The sequence below is a fragment of the Lissotriton helveticus genome, chromosome 6 (assembly GCF_964261635.1).
Source record: "Lissotriton helveticus chromosome 6, aLisHel1.1, whole genome shotgun sequence".
Lineage (NCBI taxonomy): Eukaryota > Metazoa > Chordata > Amphibia > Caudata > Salamandridae > Lissotriton > Lissotriton helveticus.
Genome location: NC_136067.1, coordinates 1190181244 through 1190208218, shown reverse-complemented (window position 1 = coordinate 1190208218; position 26975 = coordinate 1190181244). Strand labels below are relative to the sequence as shown.

The 26975-nt window shown below is 44.0% G+C and overlaps 1 protein-coding gene across 14 annotated transcripts in view; it reads left to right on the top strand.

Moving 5' to 3' along the window:
* PTPRK (protein tyrosine phosphatase receptor type K) overlaps positions 1–26975 on the top strand; it is a 1613435-nt gene that overhangs the window by 1110444 nt on the left and 476016 nt on the right. For all 14 annotated transcript variants that reach the window (XM_078648913.1, XM_078648910.1, XM_078648911.1 and 11 more), the window contains one exon: positions 13287–13589. In XM_078648913.1, the coding sequence (XP_078505039.1) occupies positions 13287–13589 (303 nt within the window). The remainder of the gene's footprint in view (positions 1–13286; positions 13590–26975) is intronic.

Genomic DNA, 26975 nt, shown 5'->3' with positions numbered 1-26975 from the left:
AAATTTGAGGTAGCCAGGAAGGTATGGTATGGTATGGTAGGAAAGGGTGCAGGGCAACTTCACAAGTCAGGTGTGAGTGGCGTATTTAATCTGGGTACTACACTGCACTTACTAATAAAAAGATTTTCGTTTTGTACTATACATTTTCTTAAACCACTGCTCCTTATAAAGTATCACTGAAGGTGTTGCATAGGAGATGTGAAAATCACTTATATGTGACTTGAAAACATAGAAATGTTACTCATGTGTACTGAAAACTTGGCAGCTATGTTTGGGCCGCGCCGGTGATGGTCTGGTGAAACTGGTCAGTGGTGACGGAGATCGTGTCGCTCATAGTTATTGAAATGTCACTCATAATTACACTGGAATTATGAAAATGTCACACATAGCAATCTGAAAGCTTGGCAGCTATGCTGTTATGTGATAAAGCGTTATTTGGTTTGAATGATACCTTCAGTGACTTGATGAGGATATGTCAGTTTAGCTCTTTCGATCATTTCAATGTTGAACTTGATCTGTCTTACCTTATATATACCTCAGTACTGAGTAGCTTTGTGTTACATAAGAGACTGCCTCAGGAGAAGGGTTGTCAATAATTATTGGAAATATCAGTCTATGGTGATGTAATACTTACTAGTACAGGACCCTGTTCTTAAAATCAGGTTAATTTTGTTGCCTGTTGTTGGCCCTCAGCCTGTATAGCAAGATTTCGCCTCACTTCGAGGTGGTGCTAAAAGAAAATATGCAGTTAGTTCCAGAGATCTCTCTCTTGCATGTTGCTATAGATTAAATGAAATGATCCCCACCTTGGTATTCATTAGAACACTTATTTCGTCGGGGGGGGGGGGGGGGCACCCCGGTAACCCCCGTCCATTTGTGTAGTGCAAACATGCTGTTGTGTGGAGGGAGGGTACATGTAGGGTTCTGGGGGTTATAGTTAGCACGTTTGTCAGAAATAATGGCTCATTTTACTACAACCCCATTATTTAGCGTACGATTGTGTTACTGTCCTCCCCCGTAGGGTCAGCTCGATTAAATGTGCATGGGGCTCTCCTGTCAGTATCACTGTGACGCGTTTCACTGGGCTGGGATTGCGGCTGCACTCAGTCACACATGAGGCGAATGTCTCTTCTGTTTGGGAAGGGGGCTGGAACGAGAATGCTGGCGGAGCGCCATACCCCATTGCCGCACAACCACTCTTCGTCTCTTACTTCAACTGGGGAGTTTTTCTTCGCCAAGAAATTCATCGCATTGTTTTCAATTTCACGATGACAAATGTGCGCGTTATCAGTTGGTCAGAAAGTCCTACATCTCTCTCCCGCCTCTTTAGATAACTGGAATTGAACTTGTGTGCCGCAATCAACCGTTAGGATTTGTGATGAAAGGCCGCGGCAAAGTGTTTGTCATGCCTCAGTGCCCTTGTTTTGTGTTCATCTTTGAAAATAGCTTTTTGTCAGTAGCTTTTGGGATATCTTGCTTTGTCTTTGCTCTGAGTGGCAGCCGGGTAATCAGTGTTATCTCTCACGGCGGGTCCTGGGGACATGCAAGCTCTTCCTTCCCTTGCTTCCCTTCGTACCGTGGATGGCTTTCCTTCCCCCACTGCCTCCATCCAAAGAGCCCGGTGATCTAAGCTAAGAAGCGCGCATCTTGACCCGTCCTGTCACGCGCTGCTAGCGAGTGGGCGGGCTGATTGAGGCTGTCTGTGCCTCTTATCTTGCGCTCCGCAATAAATCATCCGACCGCGCTCTAATGATTGGAGGAGGACCACCGGGTCTCTCGCCCTGCTGTGTATGGCGCACAGTTAACCTTTGCAAACGTACTTAAACTGCTCTATATTTGACCTCGTACAGGTGGCTTACCTGCCTCTGATCCGTAAATTGCTTCGAGTAAGCACCTTGTGCATGCAATCTATTCTGCTGTTTTAAAGGCTCTTCCTGCGGCGTTCTATACCTGGCAATAACATTTGTTTAGCCTTATCTCGCCTATTACGGTTACCTTCGTTTTTCACAAGCCAAATATAGGCTGTCTACTTTTGTCTAAAGCCACCTCCTGCTGTTTAAGGATTTTGCAACTTACCGAAGCGTTCACTGGACGCCTGAAGGACGTTTATAAAGTCATACAAAACCAACGTAACATGTAATATCGTGTTTAAAGGCTGTGGGATGTGTTTTATTTGTTATACAGAAAACCGTTCTATAATACCCTCAATCGCCAAATATGTAAACATTTTCTCCCATGCTTTCTTTTTCAGCTGCTTTAGCAAAACCCACTATCCATATAAGAGTTTCATGAAGTTACTGCCTGAAATTCGCTTACATTCAAACTGTGAAGACAAACGTGGAAATGGTTTTACACCGCTGTTCGAGATGACTGCGTGTTTAGGAAAGACAAACTTTTGTACCCTGAAATAGTCCTTTATGTAGGGTTTTAAAAAATAACTTTATTGGCATTTAGAGAATCACATAGACAGCAAGTTCCAATAGGAGTCCATCTTGAAATATCCATTCACATCTCCCACATCCCCATATAAATGAAGATAAATAACATGTCTGATTAATAATTCTCAGGATATCCAAGAAGGAGAGAGAGAGGGAGGGAAAAGCAACAATATCATGTAAATATATGTCCCAGCACTCGGCTATGAACAATAAGGAAATTAGCTAAGATCCACTGTAGTTTTGTTGCTCGGAAGCTAGAGAACCAATCCACACTATCTAGGAAACTTTATTGCAACAAATAACAAGTTCATCCTCCCACCCCCCTTTCCCAACCTACTATCGTATCAAACCAGTGTGTCAGCAAAAAGAAAGGTGTATAAATGCACCCTGGGTATCCTAATGTCCCACCAGTCATCCTCTTCCATTATCCACTATAAAATCTCCACACTGTGGACAGCAATATTCCCCCACCAACGCCCCCCCTCCCCCCTTCCCCTCCCCCCATTCACTAGCATCTATAGATATAGCCTGTGTCCATGGCTCCTGCAACTCCGATAGCATATAGGTCGACTGAAGGTCGTCGTCAAGCTTTTATCTCTCCAGACATGCTTCATCCTTACCTCTTCTGCAGTCGCCCATGCAACCATTCCTCAAAGGACTGGGGCATAGGCTGAAGCCACGTGATAATATCATAGGCAATACACCCTTTCGCCAGTACCAGTCCCAAGAGGACAAATTTCCCACTTAGGTTCATGGTTTTTGGGGCGGGAGTAGACTAAGCAATACCAGTTGGGTCTCCATAGGAGCCACCCAGCCTTAATCTCCCCCGGGCAAGTATGTAGGTCTTCCCAGTAGGAGATAAGGGAAGGACAAACCCATGTTATGTGGATAAAATCAGCTTTCAAAGACCTGCATTGTGGACACATTCACAAGCGGGCTGGGTATATCACATGCATTGTACATGAGGTAAGGTAAGTCTGGTGCGCAATATTGTGTTTTGAGGAGTTTAAAACGCGCATTAGAACTCACATTGCAAACATCCTCATGGACATTCATACAGTCCCTCTGTGTTAAGAGTTCCCCATTCAGCTCGTCCCACTTTGCCTTCATTGGCAGAGTGTACCGCCTGGTAAATCATCACGTAGAACCTGGTAGAGATGCGATACCAACCAGCGCCCTTGGGCCATATGCAACATAACCATTAATATATTAGTGTTAGGGAGTTTTTCAGGGAAGAGGGTTTTTCGGGAAGGACGGCCAGACCTCCCTTGCAAAAATCGACTCCTTTTCATATTGGAAATATTGTCCAGCGAGTCCTTTATGTAGTTATGTCATCTTATGTTATGTTATGTGTATAGCATACAGCTCACTTGGGAGGGTATCCTGGTGCTGAAAGCAGGAGCTGCATGGAACTAGCCCGGGGCTAGGTGAAGAACCAGGTCTTCATTTTTTCTGGAATTCAGGAACTGAGGAGGTGGCCCAGATGTGCAGAGGCAGGTCGTTCCAGGCATTAGGAGTGTTGTAGGAGAAAGGATTAATGATGGCCTTGGTTCTGCATATGGGGAGGACGTGTGCGAGTAAGAGTCCAGCTGAGGGGAGGAGTCTGGTAAGTTTGTTGAAGTTTATGCAGTTTGTTAGGTACGTGAGGCATATTTTGTGTAAGGTTTTTTTCTTTGTAAGTGAGGCGTTTGAAAAATGCTTGTTTGTGGTTTGGGAGCAAGTGGCGCTCTTTGAGGTGTGGGGTGGGGTTTTCAGGGTGAGTCAGCTGCATAGTGTTTTTTATGGTCTGTAATCTTCTGGCCAGCTGAGCATTGATTCCTGCATAGAGCGTGTTGCTGTAGTCCGGCTTGTTGGCTATTAGGGCTTGGGTGATGGCTTCTACAAGTGTTGGTGTGGAGCCATTTGAAGATCTTCTTGTGTGTCGAAGCAGAAGACGGCGACTGTACTTGACTGGCCAAAAATGGTGAGTTGGTTTTTGCTTAAATTACTAGGTTCTTTTCATTGGTTGCTGGGAGGGGTGTAAGTCAGAGTTTGGCAGGCCACCAGATGCTGTCTCATAATGAGGTGTCTTTGCTGAAGATTACTTATTCTATCTTGTCAATGTTGAGCTTGAGGTAGTTCGTTTTCATCCATCTGGTGACTTCGGTCATGCAGGCTGAGAAATTGGTCCGAGTGTTCTCTGTCATGTTAGAAAGGAAGAGTATGAAGTATGTGACGTCAGCATAGGATATGATGATTCTGTGGGTGTGGGTGATGCTGGTGAGTGTGACATGTAGGATTTGAACAGGATGGGGCTGAGTAAGAATCCCTGTGGAACTCAGCAGATGAGATTGACGGCATCTGAAGTGAAGGGGGCCTGGCTAACCAGCTGGGTGCAACATGATGAGGGCAGTGGTCCTTAGCTGTTTCAGGGTGTATAGGCTGCATGGTTGTCACGGTTTCTTGAGTGGGGTGGTAGGCGAGGTGATTAGGGTGGTCCTCTGGGTGTTTGTTGAGATGGACAAATGGGGTGCAAGGGTGATAGGGTCCAGTTGGGGCTAGAAGTTGTTGTAGATGCTGTTGATCTTGTTGCTGAGTATAGCTCTGTGCAGAGGTCCAGGAAGGGGGTGTGGGAGGGGGCCGGAGTGTATTCCACTGCTATAGCATTGTCCCGGAGAGGTGACGTTTTTTTACAATGGTGAAGATTTCCTTGCTGTTGCTGCTGCTTTAACCCCTTGGCTGCTGCTGTCGGCCAACGGTCGTCACGTGCACTACCTTGGTAGTGCTGCGAACCTCCGTTGGCCGACGGTGCCCCACCCGTTTTTCGAACGTTGAGCACTGGAGCTGAACGTTCGACGCAGCCAAGGTGTTAAATGCGGTCTATGAACGCAGAGGGTTTGATGGCTCTAATTTGCTTATGGTAGTGTCTAAGGGCAGTATTTTTGCTAGCCTCTCTCTCTTCAGCAAAAGCTGTCCTTCTCCTTTGAACTCTGCTCTACACTCCTTTAAGCATCCAGAGTACTCTTGTTTTAGTGTACTAGTTGTACTATGGCTTTCAACTTACAGGGCTGCTCGTTCTCATTGCAGCTTACAGGGAAGCTATTGGTTCTTTACGTGGTGGCGTGGGCTGTTTAGCCGGGGACGTACATTCTTTTTGTGTGAAATAAAATTGGATGCAGTGTCTTTCTTTTGTGCTAATATAGAGGGGTTCATTGTACTTACAGTGGGCTATAGTCACTGTCTGACCAGGTTGCTGGTGGCATACCACAGCACACCTCACAAAATGTTCTTCCCTGTTACAAGTATTTGAAACTGTTACTTGTTAATGACACTATTTACTGTGACGGTTTTGTTGTGCGTGGTCTTTTCTTCTCTTTGTAGGTCTCGCTTAGGCAGCGCCTGCGCTGTCTCCAAGACATGCTGTTGTCAGAATATGGGCATGAAGCGCTGCCTACTTTCCTCCCATTTTTAGGTCTCGCCTTTTCCATTCCGAAGGAATGGGAAATGGCGAGAATTCAAGTGCTCGAAATTCTCGTGAAACCACCGCTTTTTTCGTGCCGTTTTCATCGAGTTCACGTGGCCACAGGCACGCGCTTTTGGGCCATAAACTTTCCCCTCCCCAGCCAGCTTTGCCAGCAGCATTTGCCTCATCAAAGGCTTCTGCTGCCCCGCCCCCGCCCTCACTTATTCACGGCCGCAGGCCGTGACTTTAAAAGGTGCATCTTGCTTAACAGGCCGGGCTGCACGCATGTCTCGCGCTTTAGAGGACCAACAATATAAAACCGAGCAGTGCACACCAACGTAAAAAGTAAAACAGTGGCTTTATCTGAAGAATTTAGTCACTGATAAGTATTAAACACTCATGTACACAAAATAGATGAATAATCAATTGCCTACTATAGACAAACATCGCAGGAAAAAAACTCGCTACTGACACGGAGCCAAGGAGTCCTATTTAGAGAGCTGCCTCCTGAATACAAGTAACATCGCAGGAAAAACAAGCACTGGCGTTGCCAATAGGTCTCGCATTAGGAAAGTTTGTCATTTACAATACCAATAGGTTAAACTTTCCTAATGCGAGACCTATTGGCAACGCCAGTGCTTGTTTTAAATTGGCTTCTGTCACTATCTTTTATAAATGGTGGCTTTTCATTGGTCAATAGGCTTAGTAGCCCCTCCTTAGTACTGCCTTTTCTTTTCTTTTAACCTCCCATGAGGACACCCCCTGTTACATGTGTTACTCAGTATGTTTTAATTAAAGCTTCGCAGCACTATTTTCTTAAAGGACTTTTTCCTGCCTGCTGTTACAGGCAGGACACGCTCTCCCGCAACGCTTTTACATTTTTTTTAATTATCCAGCATGTGGCACTCCTCCTCTGCAATAATGGCGGCCGCACCTTTCTTTTTGTTGTGATTGCTGCATGCCTTTTCCCCCCTCTTTATCTACTTTTGTTACAATGGTGGCACCCCCACTTTAGCTTTAAACATCTTGAGCTAAAGCGCGGGTGCCGCAATCACTTCACAAGTAGAGAAATAGACAAAAAAATGTTTGTTCTATTTCTTTACTTTTGAACCAATCGTGGCACCTGCGCTTTAGCTAAAGATGTTTACCACTAAATCGTGGGTGCCACCATTGTAACCAATGTAAATAAACAGAAAAGGCATGTGGCCCCCATTTTTAGGTTTCGCTAGAGTCAGCGCATGCGCTGCTCTTGCGAGAAATTTGGTAGGTGGTTTAAAAGTGCCACCCAGGCCGGCCACCAGTTTGCTATTATGCGCACAAGCAGCGCGATGTGCACAGCACTTTTTCCCCTCGCGCATGCGCATAACGCGCGGGTTTTTTTTTCGCGGGCGCGCGGCGTTACTTTTACGGCCTTGTGGCCAATACTTGTTGTTTATTGGCTGCAGTGTAGGTCTAAAGTTAACTCTTTCCACATCTCCACAGTTAAGACCTGGATGGCCTGCGGGGGCAATGATTTTGCTGCCCACCTCCCCTCCAGCCCCAGCCTCCCGGCGTCCGGCCTGGCGATGCCCGCTCCCGGCCTGGAACCTGGGCCTTCGCCATTGCTCTTGCTACCTTTCGCGGGTGTCTCCTTCACCATCCAAATCGGCCTGATCTGGGAGTTTGTCCTGCTGCCGCCCTCCTCCTACCTGGACTAGAAGGTAAGGGGCCGGCGGCCTCACTTCCTGTTTACTGTCTGCTCAGCCCTGGGAGCTGGGGGACCCCAGAGTGGGCCTTTACCGTACCCCTGAAGGCGGCGGGCTCATTGCACTCATCAGTGCTTCTTGCTTGTTGGTGAAGTTTACTGGGCCAAGTGTTTACTTTTACGGAGACTCGGGGAGGCTGTGAGATCTTTTATCTGCAAGCAGGGAGGGCTTTTCCTGTACCCCGTGCGAGGATGAGGCGCTGGGGTAGAAAAGTTTTGCACATAGACATGCTTTTTAATGCAGAACCAATCGCCGGGGAAGGAATAATGGCGACTGCTGAATTCTACAGGATTTCCTCGTTTTTCACCAAGGAAATTACCTGCCATTTGTTCAAGTTTTGAAATTCTGAAAGGACCTGGAGCTAGTTTTTTTAGGTCTCCGCCTACGATGGCTGCACATGCGCAGTCTCGCTGGTGAGATTTAATGTGTCTGAGTACGTTTCACTGTCTAGGTTAAGTCCCGCCCTTCTTTTCCATTGGCTGGCATCACCGTTTAGGGTAAACGCTTGCCAGCAATTGGAAAAGAGGTTCCAGTGACGTACTCTTTTCTCTTTGTAGTCCGTCCCCATTCGGACGGACTTTCCGACTTAATGCTGGCGTAAAAGGTTTCTTATCTTCTTTATGGGGCAAAACAGATGGCCCCATAAAGAAGATAACAAACCTTTTACGCCAGCAGGAAGTCAGGCTGAGTCCGTCCAAGTGGGACAGCTCCAAAACAGAAAAGTCTCTGTCTGGCGAACGCTTGTTCTTTTTTCAACGCTTGTTCTTTATTCAGCTATGGTAACAGACTCAAGGTGTGTGCATAGATTTTGTGATGGCAGCACTTCAAGGCAGACAAAAACCCCAGCAGCCAACAGGGAAGGTGCTCGTTTGAGATTCAGATAGATCACAAAAGCTGTTTGTGTTTGTTCGGTTGTTCTCCGTCCCTCAAGTCGATTTTCTAGAGTAGCAGCCTTCAAGGCACATGACTTGAATGTTTCGTCAGCTTCTGTGTGCGTGCGCAAGTCCTTGTTTAAATACATTGGCTCTTGGAATTATGTTCTGTGGCTCGCTGTGTGTGTATGTGGCTGTGTGTATGTGGCTGTGTGTGTGTGGCTGTGTGTGTGTGGCTGTGTGGCTCTGTGTGGGTGTGTGTGTGTAGCTCTCTGTGTTTGTGCAAATGCAATAGGTCTCGCATTTGCGAGAGATTAAGCTATTGGCATTGTAAATTACAATGCCATTTATCTGTTTTCAAAACCAACCCATAAATAAAACGTTTGTCATTTACATTGCCAATAGCTCTAACTTTTGTAAAGGCTTGTTAAATTGGCTTTTATATGGAATTCTCTGTTTTTTATCGCACGATAATTCTAATATTGTCTAATCTAGTAATAATTTAGACGTAATAGTTATCTAGCTCCTACAATATATTTCAGGAGATGTATTTTAATCCTGGTTTCGTTTACATTTCGACATATAGGATTTTGATTACTTTTCCTAGTGTGTTTACCGGTACTGACATAAAGATACCTGCAATGTTGGTGAAATATTTGCCAGTTGGTAATCACTTCCTGGTAGTCTGGTGAAATTTACATTGCTAAGAAGTGAATGGTCCATGCAAGTCCAGGATGCAGGTATTTACTGCAAACCTGGAATTGTGTTCTACAGTTTACCTAGCATTTGTTTACCATGCTGTCCTACTCATGCTAACATCCTGTTTATATTACTTGGCAGAGCTACACAGCAAATATATTACTGCACTCTGAGAGCCTTCAGCAGTGTTTACAAGTGTTTTTGCTGCAAACATTTACTTAACCACCGGAGGCTGCTGAGTGAGCTCTATCGCACTTATTGCAGCGTATTCTAGCTAGATTGGCAACCGGACTTACTCTCAACGGGAGAGGGCTGGCTGGGCATTGCACCAGGCCACGAACTAAACAAGCATTGGCATAGCCAATAGGTCTCGCATTTGGGACCTTATAAGTGTTTAGTTATCCAGCACAATATCCTTGGTGCAACAAAATCAAGTGTTGCATGGCTTAACACTTATAAGGTCCCAAGGGCGAGACCGATTGGCTATACCAATGCTTGTTTTCTTTGATCACAATGGCGGCACCCGCGCTTTAGCTTTAAACATCTTAAGCTAAAGCTCGGGTGCTGCGATTGCTGGAAAAGTAAATTCCTAGACAGAAATGTTTTCGTCTATTTCTTTACTTTTGAAGCAATCTCGGCACCCGCACTTTCGCTGACGATGTTTAAAGCTAAAGTGCGAGTGCCGCAATTGATTTGTAAGGCAGTAGCTCTTGCATTACTGAAAGTTTGAGCTATTGGCGTTACATTATTATTAGCATCGCAAATAGCTCAAACTTTCAGAAATGCATGACTTATTAAATTGCAAATGCTTGTTTATCCTCACCGACTGTTGATCTATTATTGGTTAGTGCTGAGATTGTAGTTACATTTAATTGGAAAATCCTTCCAAACAGTCCTTTGGGATGCCCATGGCTCCTGCCTTCTCTTCTATGCAGTGATCTGTTTGTGCTAACTTTTCATTCTAATAAGATGTATAGTGACATTCTACCATGTTTGTAAAATATTTAATACTAGCAGCCCGTCCCGACGTTGTCCGGGTATACACACGCCCACAACGGAGTCCTGTGAACGCTTGTTTTGCAGGATTTCCGTGCCCCCTTTTTGCCGAATGCCCGTTGAATGCCGCGCCGATTGCTGTATGGCCAGGCCCCCACATGCCCACAATGGAGTCCCGTTGAATGCCGTGCCGATTGCTGTATGGCCACGCCCCCACATGCCCACAATGGAGCCCTGTTGAATGCCGCGCCGATTGCTGTATGGCCACGCCCCCACATGCCCACAACGGAGCCCTGTAAACACTTGTTTTACCTGATTTCCGCCCCCAGCACAACGCACAAGGCCACAAGGAAGTACTAACACGTAGCGAATGCCGCGCCCATCGCTGTATGGCCACTTCCCCAGCACAACGCACACGCCCCCAGCAGAACGCCCACTCCCACAAGGGACTACTTTGCCCCTAAGGTTCTTTTACCCATCGAATGTATATGGTGGCCAGCTGTGTAGCCTATGTCCATCTGCTGCAACTGTCCTTTCCAATGCTGTATTGGGTGTTGTGTTTGGTGCTGTGCTTCCTGAGATCACCCGCCTCAAAGGTTTGGGCTCTCTCTTTATTATATTAGTATAGAAGTCGTCTGAGGGAACTGAATTGCTGACACGTCTCAAATTAGTAAATTCCCAGTGTCCTTGTCTGGTAAAGGGTAAAGTTGTTGTTCCAGAGGTGAGTTGTGTGCATTTTGCATCAAAAGAAGGGAGTTGTGCGGTATACAATGTCTCTGTTCCCTGTATAATTCAGCTGGGTTCTGCAATTGTGCATCTGCACACGTGTAGCCGTGTTCACTTGCCTGTCTGTGTTTGTATTGTTTGTCTGTGAAGTCAGTAGTGAAGTGAATCTTCTCTCGTGCTTCCACCAGTAAATGTCGCCCAGGAAGTGAACACCTAGAAGCTAAACAAAATACAGACGGGCTTCTGGTGGGATATTTGTAAGTAAACCGTCGCCTTGAAGGAAGCCTGGCCGGTCGTTCGGTATCTACATCTCTGCCTGCGCCGCCTGGGGATCGGCTTTGTAATACTGAGCACACCCACAAGCTCCCTGAGCAGGGCTGCTAGCCATCAACGTATTCTTTCATTTGAGGCAGCTGGCGCCTAATAGTTAAAGAACAATAGCCTTTGAGCCCTTGGAGTTTCATAAAATGCAATATTTCGAGCTCTGTGGAACAGTTTGTAGTTTGAAGGCGAATGTAACAAGATGAGCATTGAATCAATTAAAAAAAAAAAGTCCTATGTTTTTTCTTTTTTAAGTCAGGGAACATAACCAATTGCTCTGTTAAAAAAAATATTTTGAATTATAATAATGTTTGTGGTCTTGTTAGCTTGCTTTACCGAAAGAAAGGTTCTGCAGAATGGCCTGTTGCAACAAAGTACAGACTGCAAATGCAAATTATTTTCAAAGTGTGTAGGAAAGAATTAAAGTTAAAGAATCTCAACTCCAGCGCCAGGATATACCACACTGAATGTTGACCAAGCCCTACACTGTCTCAGATGGGGGACGTCCACTCAAGATCATCTGACCTGGAGAAATCCGCTCATCAATTTTTTACTTTAAGTATGTAGTTAGAATTGATCACCATCGTGACAGTATTTGGTTTATCCAATTGGAAACTAAGCATTTGAGGCCTACTTACACCAGACTGGATTTGACTCGCATATATAATTGGGCCTGGTAAGATTTTTTTCAACCCTTTTCCCGCCTTTTTAAAATCAAAGCCTGGATGAAGTACCTTGTCTGGCTACATAATGGGGCAAAGTCGGAGTTCATTTTTAGTTGAACAAATAAAGTAGCCTATAAGAAACTCATTTCCATAGCTGATTGGACCAGAGTTTATCCCAAGATGAAAAGTGGAACATCTCAGTGTTATTTTTCAGACTGGTAAGACTCTTGTAGGGCAGGTTAGCTCCGTTTCCCCTAGTGCTTCTGGTAATGCTCCGTGAAGATGGTGCATCCTTCACTATCAGCATGATATAGATCACAGCAGGCAATGCTCACTTGAATTACCCTAAAAGTGCTTTGTGTTGGGCACCGCATTCCTGGGGGTTCACAGCAGAAATCTGCTAGCCTGTCAGTTTTTAAGCAGATAGGCCTTAAGGGAATATTTGTTCTGTGGAATTCAGTTTTGTGTTCAATGACAGTGGACTACATAACGTTCATTTACATAATAATAATTAGCTATATGTGCTTCAGCCAATCACTTTGTGTGTTGCACTTTTCAGAATGACCCTGTGTTTCTTTCCCTCGGCCCATTCCTTTATTTGTGGTACTCTGTTGTTCTCGAGTATAAACTTTCAGAAGATAAGCAAGGATTTGGGAACCATGTTGCCTCTGTGAAGAAATGCGTAGCAAACTAAGTTTTTGCAAGAATTAAGCTCTGTTCTAAAAGGCAATATTTGCTACACGTGGGCACTTAATACTGAATATGGGCATTCATTCAGACTGTTGCTTTATGGGTCACTAGAATATCAAGACAGCCATGTAAATTAGATTATGATTATGATCAAAACACAATACCTGTGACACTTAATCACAATCCGACTACGATCTGCATGAGTATCCTGGTTGCTGAAAGCAATACACGGTCATACCGATGCCGGGGTATGTGATGTAGAGATGAATACAACATAGCTAGCTCGAATGTATGATGCCAAGATTTCCTTGAATGCTTCATTTATGTTTTCCTGAGTGAATGGTATAATAACGACGAATCATTAATTCTCATGGATATATTTAATTTTCTGGCTGACAGACGAATTGCATTTAGTTGGATTAGCAGATTTCACAGGAGTGCAGTCTGATAAATCGCAATCCATGGGGTGCTGCCCATGTTATGAGTAATTGTATACTGCGCTAATCACCCGTGAGGGTATCCAGGTGCTTAGCAGGTGGACAGTCCGCTATCTCCTGGTGGGGTTAATCAATGAGCCTAATGTTCAGCTTCTTGAGTGTTAACATTACACGTGTTGAATGTTTTATAATCTGAGACAGTTGTTTAATTTGTGTTTATTGTATTTAACATCTTTTTTTGCTTTAATCTTCCAGAGCCCATGAGGACCCCAAAAACCCTGAAGATTGCAGAGATAAAGTCACGGCTGATTGCAGTGGACTGGGAATCTCTGGGTTACAATATCACTCGCTGCCATACTTTCAATGTCACCATTTGTTATCACTACTTCCGGGGACGAGGAGAGAACAAGGCTGACTGCTTGGAGATGGACCCCAAGGCGCCTAAGCATATTGTGGATCGGCTTCCACCCTACACAAATGTCAGCCTTAAAATGATCCTGACCAATCCTGAAGGAAGGAAGGAGAGTGAGGAGACCATTATTCAAACAGACGAGGATGGTATGTGCATAGGTCGATCATTCTTATCTTATACCTTGAAACACATATATACTGCTAGATGAAACACCTCATAATCTATCAAGTGCTGTGAATGTTTGGCTGCAGAGAGCTTGGGGAGCTATTTCTTTTGGATATCATTCTAGTGTTTGGTCTTTATTTTTGACATTCCTTGTTCAGATCCTCTTTAAAGGAACATCATTTGGGAAGTTTGCTTACCTATCCATGTTATGATCCAGCTGTGTATGTGGCAGATACTCTGAGGAAAAGGTAGGAAAGCAGCAACACGCCTTGTAAATATCTATTAAACAAATGACCACCTACTAATTTGGGAAACTGGTGGTAGTTCTTTATTGAGTTAAAAAAACAGAGATCATAACTGAGGTATGTGTTGCGAACAATCGTTCTTCTACCCAGCCAGTGACCTCCAGTTGGGAACACAACATACGTATTCAGAAATAAACACCTCAGTCTTTAAAAAGTTACATTTATTACAAATGAATTTGCATTGATGGGTGAAAAGCAAGACAGCAAGTCCTTGTTATTGATGCTTCAAAGGGGCGAAACCCTAGAACTGGAATATGAATACGCGATGATTTAAACAATATAGATTTTGCTTCTGCTCAGCATTTTCCTTAATTTCATTTGTACCAGGGTTTTCGTAGTGGAACAGTTTACATTAAACATTTTTATTTGAGGGCCGTAAGGGTGGCCTTGTTTTATTGATCTGTTGGTTTAATATTAGAAGCAAAAACTGTGTTGTCAAATAAACGGCATACGCAGTTCTAATATGTGAAAGAGCAAACGGGTTCTTCTGATCCACAACATAGGTAAGGTAGGTTATGGTTGCTGCTTACAGGAGTTTCAGCTCCATACTAGGTTGAACTCAGCTAAACAAGCGATGAGGGAAAAGTATGAAAATGTCAGATATTAAAGGGGCAGGGAATGCGCAAGAGATGGGATGACATCTGGTTCATAACTTTTAGTAGAGTAACTGCCTCAGCTTCGGCCATCCCATAGGTGGATTGCTTCTTTGGCAGTGATACGTAAGCAAAGCACCCACATAGGCAACAGAGTGGAATGGCATTGTAGGTAATTTTCCATGCCGTGATATGTCCTGTACAGGTTACTGTGTTAAGGTTTTCTCCTCCCACTTTGGACTTCTATTTGTAAGAAGCACTTTAAACCTCACAGTTGGTGTGTTTGTGAGACCGAGGAGCTTCAGGGTTGAAGGTGGTGGCATAGAGCAAGTGGGAACAGTTGAAGTTGTTGTAATTTCCTAAATGTCAATGTTGGTACATTCCGTTTCCCCCTCCCTTTCTTGCCCCTGTTGGGCTGACCCCTGGCGCTGTCAACATTCCAAGTCACACTCCTGATCAGTACCTGACTGGCAGGGTTATGGATGTCGTTTGATTTCATACCTCAGTAAAGAACTACAACTTAATTGTGATGTGGTCAATTATAATACTGGCGACGATAGTTGGGAGGAGGCCAACGCACGACATCCCCTCCATTTGTTACTTAGGACCAGTGAAGTGAAGGAAAAACTAAAAAGAGGAAAGAAAATAATGCGGAATTAAAGTACGACTACGGGAGGAAGATTTACATACCCTCTGAAGTGAGACTGCAAGTAAAGAAGAAGTGAATATATACAAAAGGACACTGAATACTGAGCAGACAAAGGAAGAGGGGAGGTGCGTGAAACGGAAATGATTGTCATGTGCACATTAAGGGTCGGAAGAAAGTGTGATAAGTAAAAGAAGAAGAGGAAGAATTGAGGCAGATCGGCTAGCTGGGAGATTGAGAACAGCTGTGAGGAGACCGATCTACTGGCGGTGATCGGCAGTGACTGAGGAAATAAAGAGGTACTTACAGTGTACCGGTGCAAGCGGGAAATTGGCTGTGAGGTGACTGTGAGGCAGCACAATCTGAAGTGATCAGAGCCTTAGTGTGACAGGAGCAAGTAGCGGTTGGTCAACAAGGCGACTGTGAGGCGGCACATCGTGTGGTGAGAGGAGCCTTTGAGGTGACAGGAGCAGGCGGCGGCGTGTCAGAGAGAAGAGGGTGAGGAAGAAATCCTGAGGTGAACGGAGTTCCGTGGTAATTGGAGCAAGCTGCGGCTGGGTGGTGCTGTCGGAGAAGGGAGAAGCAGCCGTTTGGGAGATCGTGTGGCCGCAGAAATTGCGTGTGCGACGGACTCTGACTGAAAATTCCATTAGAGAGTGAAGCAATCATCAGCCACGTGAAGAAAGATCCACGTGAGGCAAAGCGGAGAGGTTTGTGGAGAAACGAAGCAACAGCATCGCTTCTGAGGCGGACCGTGTTGTGTTTTGGTGTGCAGTAGAATAGAAGCCCGGAAGGAAATCATGGACCTAATGCATTGAAGGGGATTTAGACTGATTCTGGCATCGGAGGATTCGACAGAAGAAAAACAAAGTTGGAGTGGCAATTGACAGATTCAACAAAAGGAAGTTAATGGAAGAGTGAGAACTGGCAAGAGTATTTGACAGTAAATGTGACAACAAATTATACGCATGGAATTTGAGCATTATAGTTGAGGTGGATATGGTTTAGATTGCAGGTGTGATTGAAAGATTTACAGTAGACGCACAAAGTAAATTGGTTAATGGTGAGCTGAAATTTTATGATATTAGCAAGGGAAGTTAATGGTAGGAAGTGTATTTTAGAACAGTGTGAACATTTTGTAAAGAATTCTTACATAGTGTGATAGAATTTCCGTCTATACAGAACAACTAATGGGGTGATTGTAGCTAGAGTCGACAGGCAGGTTCAGCGGAGTTCGTGAGGGAGCTAAGGAGACTCTGGACTTGTGAGGCGGCGGTGGCGTAGTCTGGGGAGAGAAAGAGGGGCGTCGGGAAAGCTAAGATTGCAGTCAGTGACTGATTTGCTCAGGGCCTGTGAGGAACTTGTTAGCAGATTCTTCAAGGAAAACGTGAAAGAAGAAAGGAACTTTTTTTTATCCTGGGATCACTCAGAATGTGTAGGGAGCATCCTAGGAAGTTGTGACAGGAAATAGTTAGCGCATGAGCAGATGTTGAAGAAATGTACAAGTAAAAAAAAGATGTGAAAGGCTATAGTCAATGTAGGTAACAGGTAGGCAAAGTAAAGTGAATAGTAACATGGTGAAATTTGAAGCGTAACTTGTCCTGATTTGTGAATGGTTCATAGGAAGTTAGTGAACCAGTAGGTAAGCAAGTGTAGTGTAAACTTAGCATATCTAGGGTGTAGGCATTACGCTGAGGAGGAATTTGGTTACGGGTACTGCGCTGATATAAACTTTTAGGAGGTGCACCAGTGTGTTAGTAGTACGTCAGGAAGTGAGAGTTCCCTCTCCGCAAGTCATCATAGAAATGGCAGCAGCTAGCATGAACCAACCGCCACCCTTCCTAACAGAGGAAGGGGAGCCAGTGCTGCCATGGAAAGATTGGAGGAAGGGTTTTGAATCCTATCTAGTTGCAATAGGCGCAAGTGGGTTTTCAGCTATAAGAAGGCAGAATATACTCCTGATAAATCTAGGTTCTGATGGAAGGAAAGTTTTTGACAGCCTACCAGATCTGGAAGGGGGTGTAGAAGAAGGAGGTGACATGGATATCTATGATCAAAGCTTAAAGAAACTAGAATTGCAATATGCTGACAAGATAAATGTGGTGTTAGAAAGACACAAGTTTTATGGAAGGGTACAAGGGAAAAATGAGAAAGTAGGGAACTACATAGCATGCCTGAGAGGGTTGCCAAACATGTGTGAATTTAATGATTTAACAGAATCACTTATAAGAGATCAGTTGGTGAGATGTACCAACAATAAGAAAATCCAGGAGAAGTTGTTGGTAGGTTATCCAGATTTCAGAAATGCCATAGATATAGCCAAGAGCGTAGAACACACAGCAGAATGCGTGAAAGAAATGAATATACAGGAGGGGAGCAAGGTAAATGAAATTGGTGACAGTAAAGAGGACAACAGAGAAGTATATGCTGTAAGGAATATAAAGGGAAAATAATTTTATAAGGAACAAAACAAAGAGAGATACTATGAGGAAAACAGACTGAAATGTTTTAGATGCAGTAGTACATGACATTTAGCGAACAGTATCAGATGCTTGGCAAGAACAGCGACTTGCATTTTGAAAGAGCATGCAAAGATATTAAAAAAAATCTGTGACTTTAGTAAGCAATAGTGATGTAAGTGAAGAAGGTTATATGTTATGCATAGACAACAAAGATGAAGAATCTGTCAGGATGGTAGCATTACCAAAATGTGTGATTGATCTTAATGGTGATGCGATAGAAGTATATGTAGATTCTTGTTCGCAATTTACTTTTATCAATTTGAAGAGATACAAGGAGAAATCTGAGAAAAGAGGTGTAAAGCTGGAAAAACCAGACGCATGCCCGGTTGGCTACAACAGTGTAAGAATACCGTTAGAAGGAATGATCACTAGTAGAATATCTTTTAAGGGAAGATGCACTGTTGGAAAAGTCTATGTGGCAACGGTGGGGTTAAACTTACTTGGATGGACTCATCAAAAAGACTTAAGGATGAAATTAGACCCCACAGCTGAAGAGCCAGTTATGCTAGTAGGAAGATGCATGTGTGGCGTTGAGGTGGTAGAAGAGCAAAAAGAAATTTCCACTAAGAATCCATTTTTAGCGAGGGAAACACCTAAAGAAGTACTAGTAAAGTATTTAGGGCAGGAGAAGATGGTGCCTGCGGAGAACTCTGAATGGGTCGCGCCCATAGTAATAACAGCGAAAGAGAGCACTAACAAAATTAGACTATGCTTTGATGAGGAGAAGGGCAAGATAATTAGTGCACCTTTTCTTGGTCAGAGGGACACAGGAAGGGACACTGTAATAACTACGGATACAAGCACTAAAGGAATAGGGGCAGCCCGTAGCAAAGGTGTAGAAGAGGAAGAAAAGATAATTGTTCTTACTCCAAGGTCCCACACTGAAACTGAATCACGGTATTGTGTAGAGGAGGAGGAGGTTTTGGCATGCCATGGGGCAGTTAGACACTTCCGTGCGAAGGAGGAAGATGAAGTAATACCCAAACGGGAAGCATTAGTGGCCAGTGGTTGGCCAGAGAAAAGTGAAGGACTAGGAGAGCAGGAGAAGGAGTTTAGGGAGATCAGACACAAACTAATCTTCCAAGGAAGGAACTGGTACAGAGAGAGGAAACCAGTGCCTACAGAGAACATGAGGAAGTATTGTATCTGTGACTCAGGAGGGTCATTTAGGTTGCAGTCTAACGGAAAACAAAGACAGAATACACTACAGGTGGCCAATAGTGGACACCATGGTAGAGAGATACATCAGACACAGAATACACTACAGGTGGCCAATAGTGGACACCATGGTAGAGATACATCAGACAGTGCAGTAGTTGTGCTAGGAGTGATGAGACTAAAATGAGCAGAGAAGATCTCATATCGGCAGTTGAAGAACCAAATACACCAGGGGAGAAATTAGCAGTGGACATTGTGGGTCCCCGGAAGGTAAAAGGATTGGAAGGCAGATGCATCATCTCCTTGGTTGACTTTCACTCCATGGCAGTGGCAATAAAGATTGTGGAAAACGTGACTACTAGCTCGGTATTAGTGGTCTTGCAAGAAATTTTCAGGACTGAAGGAACTCCTCAAACCTTGGTGATTGACAAAGGGGTCCAGGGTGCTCCGTCACAAATGAGTGAGTTCCTACATAGTTTTGCTATGACTCATCAAAGAACGGCATTGTACTGCTCTAGAGTGAATGGAATGACCAAAGGTAGTATACAGTTGAATAGCAGCAGTGGGGTTAGTGTGGAAAAGGCCCAAGATGAAACGATTTGGTCGTACTTAGTCACGCCACTCAGTGTGACGGGGGTATCTCCATTTAAATTTTAAAAAAAGAGAAGAGAACCAGCCACTAATATGAGTCCTGTATGGCTGAGGGGGAAAAAGGAGGAGATGGATGACAAGGGCAAATTGCAGGAAGATTAAGGAAACATCAGGATTGATGTCAAGATGTATTACTAAGACCTAGGCAACTGGGCAGGACATGTAAGGTTGGAGACAAGGTAAAGGTCAAGCTCCCAGATCAGTCCACTTGGGATGTTCTAGTTTTCTGAGAGGCTGGAAGACTACATCATGGGGGGATTACCTTTGTGTGTGCTGTTCTGTTATGGGGTAGGAGATGTGTTGTAATTTCCTAAATGTCAATGTTGGTACATTCCGTTTCCCCCTCCCTTTCTTGCCCCTGTTGGGCTGACCCTTGGCGCTGTCAACATTCCAAGTCACACTCCTGATCAGTACCTGACTGGCAGGGTTATGGATGTCGTTTGATTTCATACCTCAATAAAGAACTACAACTTAATTGTGGTGTGGTCAATTATAATAGAAGTCCATTTAGAATTTGCTCTTGGTGCCCTGTCCTGGCCACGGGGCTTAGTTTAGGAGATGGGAAGATGTCTAGATACTACATTTTACCAGATTACATGGTACGTTAGCATTCGTTTATTACTGCAAATTGTTGAAACGACCGCTCCTTGGATACGAGAGAATTTGTGAAGGAACTGCAGACTTTAAAGACCTCCTGATAACCAGTTTCCACCGCTCCCTACTTAAGCACCGGCCACCGCTTCTCTTTCCATCAGCAGCAGCGCCGAGACGATGCTGCGTTTGCCATCATTGCTGTTTGACTAAATTGTTGACTGAACTAGTTGACTGAACAACTACAAATGGAGCATGTTCATCAAAATGCTGTGATTTTCGATAAGAGGGAAGAGGCAAGCAGGCCAATGAAAGCAGAATAATGCCACACAAGGAACAGAGGCACTGCCATTTCGCTTTGCCCTGTATGTACTGCGCACTGTGTCCGTGCAGTGATTAACACCCGCAGCGCGGGCTTGGGTGAACATCTCGCAAGTCTCTGGCTGACAGATGGTTGACAAGTTCCGAGGAAGTCCAGTAATTGTGTATCATCCGTTTACCTATGGGCTGCTTTGCCTGTCTGAACATGCTATCACTGTACTAAATTGTAGTGCCTGTCTCGGAGGTCAACTCATGATTATTAGTCTCCACCGATCTCGTGCTTTCTCAAGCCCTGTTGTACTGTTACTCAAGTCCATTTTTTTGTCTTAATTTATTGCCCCCTTTGAAGAATTGTAATATCATTTCATAACAAATCACTAGAACCGGTATAAGTTAGACTCGAGTGATATTTTACGAAGCAAAATAAAAATCCAATTAAACATTGTAAGCAAAAAGTGAGTTGATTGATGGAATGAATTATGGTTTTGTGTGGTGGCTGCCTAAGGCTTTGTTAATTGCATTACTGGTCCGTTTTTCATGTTTGATAATTACTCAGAATATTCTAAATAAAAACGACCACATTAACGTAATGCCTACTAGGAGCAAGCGAAAAGAAAAGGCTGTTTCGTCTGTTAAATGAGCCAGTGCCTAGTGTGAATTCTGCCGAATATGTGGCTGTGCAACGCAACGAAGTCTGGGTAATTACAACCATGAGTGTGATTGAACTTGTAATGCTGTCATCAGTGGTGTATTTATGTCTTGTTCGTGTTTTTCCAGTTTTCTGTGTGCCGTAATCATTGTTACGTCAGGGAATTATACTGTTTGATTGATGTAGTCGGAGTTCTTATCATATGGTAGAGGTTATAGGTACTATCTGAGTTGGTTTGCATGTTAATCGCCCCACATGTAGTATCTGATTAAGAAAGCCGAAGCGGTATGGGCCCAATGGTGAGAAGGAAGGTTCCTATGGATCATAAGATGGTACCATTGGCAGTACGTAATTTATGAGATCATCAGTGCCAGGCCCCTGCTTGCACCGCGCATTGCTGCTGTCGGGTCTGCCAATTACAGTAACAGCACAACTACTAACCTTACACTGGCACAAGTGTGTCTGTTCCAGGTCCCCCGAGAATGACTTTGGTGGCGGGTATTAGTCACTTTTAATGTATATTGAGTTAATAAATAACTGTTGTTCACGTCTCTAAATTAGACAAAAACGCCACTATGTGGTGGACTGGCCTAAGTGCCTGTATTGAACAATTAAGTGCCGGTGTCAAGCACCAGAAACCACCAGCTCAAATTAAGCACGGATATTGGGGATCTTAAATGAGTGAGGAGGGGTTCCACACTGCAAAAAACTACTTGTAGGTCTGGGTTAAATATTAGCCAAGAGAGACATCGTAAAGTGCTAGCGTTCATCTTCTACATCCCTGGAGAAGGAATGGTTGAGAGGGATGGTCTACTGCGTAGTGCTTAATTTTTGGCGGTGGTTTCTGGTGCTCAGCACCGGCTCTTAATCATCAACACCGGCGCTTTTCATGAGCACCAGTTAAGAACACATTCACTTATTTATGGTAGGCGCAGGGAGATTGAGTGATTTGCCCAGAATCACAAGATGTTGAGCCGACAGCGAGACTTGAACATGGTTCCCCAGCTCCGAAGTCAGCAGCTCTGGCCATTACGCCACACTTTCTCCCCACTATCGTGTCGATCTAAGTTCGGCGGCACTAACAGCCAAAAGAGGCTGGTGCAAGCTGCTTCTTAACAAGACTCACAACACTTTTTTTTTTTTTTTACAAATTAACCACTGCTACTGGGCTATAACAGGAATTGGTTTAGAGCTCAAGGGTGGCCCAAAAGACCTGGTAGAATTTGGGGCTAGTGGCGGGACTATCAGCAAGTAAGAGTTATGTAAGTGTAACTGTTTGAAAGTCTTTTTGTTGCAGATCGTAAATCTGACGGACCAGTTTTAAGTGAGAGATATCTGTGTTTGGTACAGTCTTTTCAATCGTAACATTAGGATTATCACCTTGTTCCTGGGCAATATATATATATATCACTGCACTCGTCCAACAAGAAACAGCACTCCCCAATGTCCCGGGGCACCACCGATCCTGAACAAACGAAAGCTGACCCTGCCTTAGGGTGAAGATAATATTTTATTTAATTTCGTTGCATCGCCACCAGCATATATATATATATATATTAAAAAAAACTGAAGCGATGGAATGCTGTTGGAGACCCTGTCAATAATCTGCTAATGGTGTTGGAGTGTTAAACATTGTCTAATGCATTCTGTCATATATTTGTTTGTGGGCATGTCAAGAAGGTAGGTACTTTATGTCAAAACTTACTTGGGTAAAGAGACCCCCACTGTTTAAAATCATTTGTGATTGAATTTTTCACTGAAACTGCCAGAGGCGCCCAGATGTTGCTGTTTGGAGATTTGCAAAAAAAATCGCTGTATTACTTTTGTAGAAAGTCGACACTTTTACTTTTTTTTTTTTTTTTTTTTGACGAATGTACCTCTGAAATAAAAAAAAAAGGCTCCTCATTTTCTTGCCCGAGCCTATGGCTCCGTGGACAAATAAAGAGTTCAGTGGCAGCAGGCAGGAGAGGTGTTCACTTTCCCACCTGCCTGCTGCATTCGATACCTTCAATAGGACCCTGGAAGAGTCATGTGGAACTGCAGCATGCTCTCCTGCCTCTCTTATTTGCAACCTTCAGCCCATCCTGGCCCTGCATGGAGGAGCGAAGGCTGTTTGAGGACTGGACTGGCTCAGTGTTTTAGATGGGTTTTGTGCCAGTCTCAGTTTGCAGTTTCTCCTGGGCATACAGCGCCCCAACTCTCCCAGGCAGTAGAACACCAAGAGGAATGCTGCATGGTTGTATGAGGGAACCACATAAGAATCTATTACCATGCAAGGCTTTACAACACGGCTATTACAACCACCAGGGCACCACCATGCAAGTCTTTACTGCGCATATGCCTTGACCATGCATGCTTTTAAAACTTTGTGTTGTAAATGCATGCATGGTAAAGGCATATGCATAATAAAAATGTAAAAGGTAAGTTTTACCCCAATATATGTATGTGTGTATGTGTGTGTGTGTGTGTGTGTGTGTGTGTATGTGTATATATATATATATATATATATATATATATGTATGTATATATATGTATATTCACTGAAAAAACCATTGGTTATAGACCATATATAGTTAGGAATTTGCATTTACAAAACCTTGAAAATTCACTGAAAAAAACATAGGTTAGAGACCATATATAGTTAGCTGGACATTTTATTGACATAAAACCAATGAAATTCCATATATAGTTAGTTGCACTAACTATATATCGCGCACCCGCAATCCACTGCTGATGATGTCACATATTACATCATTCATGACATGGTCAGTGACATCACTGATGACATCACTGATGACATCTCAAATGACATCACTGATGACATCACTGATGACATCTCAAATGACATCACTGATGACATCATCTAGTGTCTGTGTGTTTTTGTAAAGTTTAAATATGTTTTACATATTGAAGAATGAGTGGATGTATGGAAGACTGAGTGTGTGTGTGGCTGGCTGGGAGGTGTATGACTCTGTGCATATCAATGTGTACTTGTATCAGTGATTGTATAAGAGAGTAAGTATGTGTTAGTATATGTGTGAAAAGTATGGTGTTCTGTGTTTAACTGTATAGATGAGGAAATCGAAGTGTGATTGATTCTTCACAGGACTGACTAGGTGTATGAGTGCATATGATAGTGTTGTAATAATGAGTGACTGTATGTATGAGTGATTGTATGGGTGAATGAGTGAATGTGTGTGTAGACGTAGGAATCAGTGAGTGCGTATGTAGTAACTGGTATTGGTGTGCCATGATGTCATCAGTGATGTCATTTGAGATGTCATCAGTGATGTCATTTGAGATGTCATCAGTGATGTCACTGAAGTATGGTGTTCTGTGTTTAACTGTATAGATGAGGAAATGGAAGTGTGATTGATTCTTTACAGGACTGACTAGGTGTGTGAGTAACTCCATGGATGAGTGGCAGTGTGTGAGTGTCTGCATAGGTGTATGAGTGCATATGATAGTGTTGTAATAATGAGTGACTGTATGTATGAGTGATTGTATGGGTGAATGAGTGAATGTGTGTGTAGACGTAGGAATCAGTGAGTGCGTATGTAGTAACTGGTATTGGTGTGTCATGATGTCATCAGTGATGTCATTTGAGATGTCATTTGAGATGTCATCAGTGATGTCATCAGTGATGTCACTGACCATGTCATGAATGATGTAATATGTGACATCATCAGCAGTGGATTGCGGGTGCGCGATATATAGTTAGTGCAACTAACTATATATGGAATTTCATTGGTTTTATGTCAATAAAATGTCCAGCTAACTATATATGGTCTCTAACCTATGTTTTTTTCAGTGAATTTTCAAGGTTTTGTAAATGCAAATTCCTAACTATATATGGTCTATAACCAATGGTTTTTTCAGTGAATTTCATTGGTTTTTTAAAAGCTAATATCTATAGCTGTAAAATATATTCTTTATTACGTGACGTATCACGTAGCCACGTGAGACGCCTCATGACGCGTCGCATAACCGTGACGTATCGGCTCTGCAGCGCAAACAAAACCCGTAACGTAAGCGTGCCGGAGCACGCTTACAGATATATATATATTTTTTAACCTTAATTAGACAAAATCCACACGTGCACATATCTTGAGGCCTTGCAAAGGCACATCAAACAAACAGTCCCTACAATTTTGCCAAGTTTGCTGGAAATCTATTCCCTTCATTTTTTTTTTACTGTTTCTCTTGGTTTTCCCCTTGTTACGCTTACCGGGACGCTACCCGGTACGCGAACCGGACGCTCCAAAAACACAACATGGCGGACTCCCGCTACGCTGCCGGTTAGCTGCCCGGTTCACGTACCGGGAAGCGCCTCTACCGCGAAAAATCGCGGGGGACTTTAATATCCCCCTCATCAATCCTAGGGGGTCAGGAGGGGTTTACCTTGCCCCCTTTCCTTCATTTCCCCCTTCTTTTTTCACCACATCTTGTCTCTCGAACCTACCGAGAGACAAGATGGCGGCCGCTCCGGACTGTTTACAATGTTGACAGCTACGCTGCCGGTTAGCTGCCCGGTTAGCTGCCCGGTGAGCTGCCCGGTGAGCTGCCCAGTTCGCGTACCGGGACGCGCCTCTACGGCGTAAAATCGCAAAAAAATAAATAAATTATTTTTTGCCCCGCGGGGCACTTTAATATCCCCCTCATCAATCCTAGGGGGTCAGGAGTGGTCTACCTTGCCCCCTTTCCTTCATTTCCCCCTTCGTTTTTCACCACATCTTGTCTCTCGATCGTACCGAGAGACAAGATGGCGGCCGCTCCGGACTGTTTAGAATGTTGACAGACACCGGAGAGCCAATCAGCTTCGCTTCACGAAGTTCCGTTACGCGTCGGGTACGCGAACCGGGGCGCTAACCGGAGCGCTGTCACAGATTTATATATTTTTTTAAATGTTAATTTCTCAAAATCCACTGGAGCACATATATTGAGACATAGCAAAGGCACGTCGGGCAAACCATATCTACAATTTTGCCAAGTTTCATGTAAATCTATTCAGCCGTTCGAGCTAAAAGTGAGTCCAACCGCCCTATGGAAAAATGAATGGGAAAAACGCGTTTTGGGACCCCCCTTTTTTCTCGGCCCCCCCTTGACGAAACCCCCCCAAATTTTCAGGGGCTGCTCAGAAACAAAATGTGCCATTTTCCTGAAAATTTCAGCCAATTCCGTCCACAAACGCCAAAGTTATTAGACATAGAATTTTCAGAAATCCCATAGAGTAAAAATCCTAACTATATATACCCACTGGGGGTAGTGTTTTAGGGTTTAGGGTTGTGTTGTAGTGTTTGCGTAGTGTAGGGTCATGCTGGGGGTAGTGTTTTAGGGTTTAGGGTAGTGTTGTAGTGTTTGCGTAGTGTAGGGTCATGCTGGGGGTAGTGTTTTAGGGTTTAGGGTTGTGTTGTAGTGTTTGCGTAGTGTAGGGTCATGCTGGGGCTAGTGTTTTAGGGTTTAGGGTAGTGTTGTAGTGTTTGCGTAGTGTAGGGTCATGCTGGGGTGTAGTGTTTTAGGGTTTTGGGTAGTGTTGTAGTGTTTGCGTAGTGTAGGGTCATGCTGGGGTGTAGTGTTTTAGGGTTTTGGGTAGTGTTGTAGTGTTTGCGTAGTGTAGGGTCATGCTGGGGTGTAGTGTTTTAGGGTTTTGGGTAGTGTTGTAGTGTTTGCGTAGTGTAGGGTCATGCTGGGGGTAGTGTTTTAGGGTTTTGGGTAGTGTTGTAGTGTTTGCGTAGTGTAGGGTCATGCTGGGGGTAGTGTTTTAGGGTTTTGGGTAGTGTTGTAGTGTTTGCGTAGTGTAGGGTCATGCTGGGGGGTAGTGTTTTAGGGTTTTGAGTACTGTTGTAGTGTTTGCGTAGTGTAGGGTCATGCTGGGGGTAGTGTTTTAGGGTTTTGGGTAGTGTTGTAGTGTTTGCGTAGTGTAGGGTCATG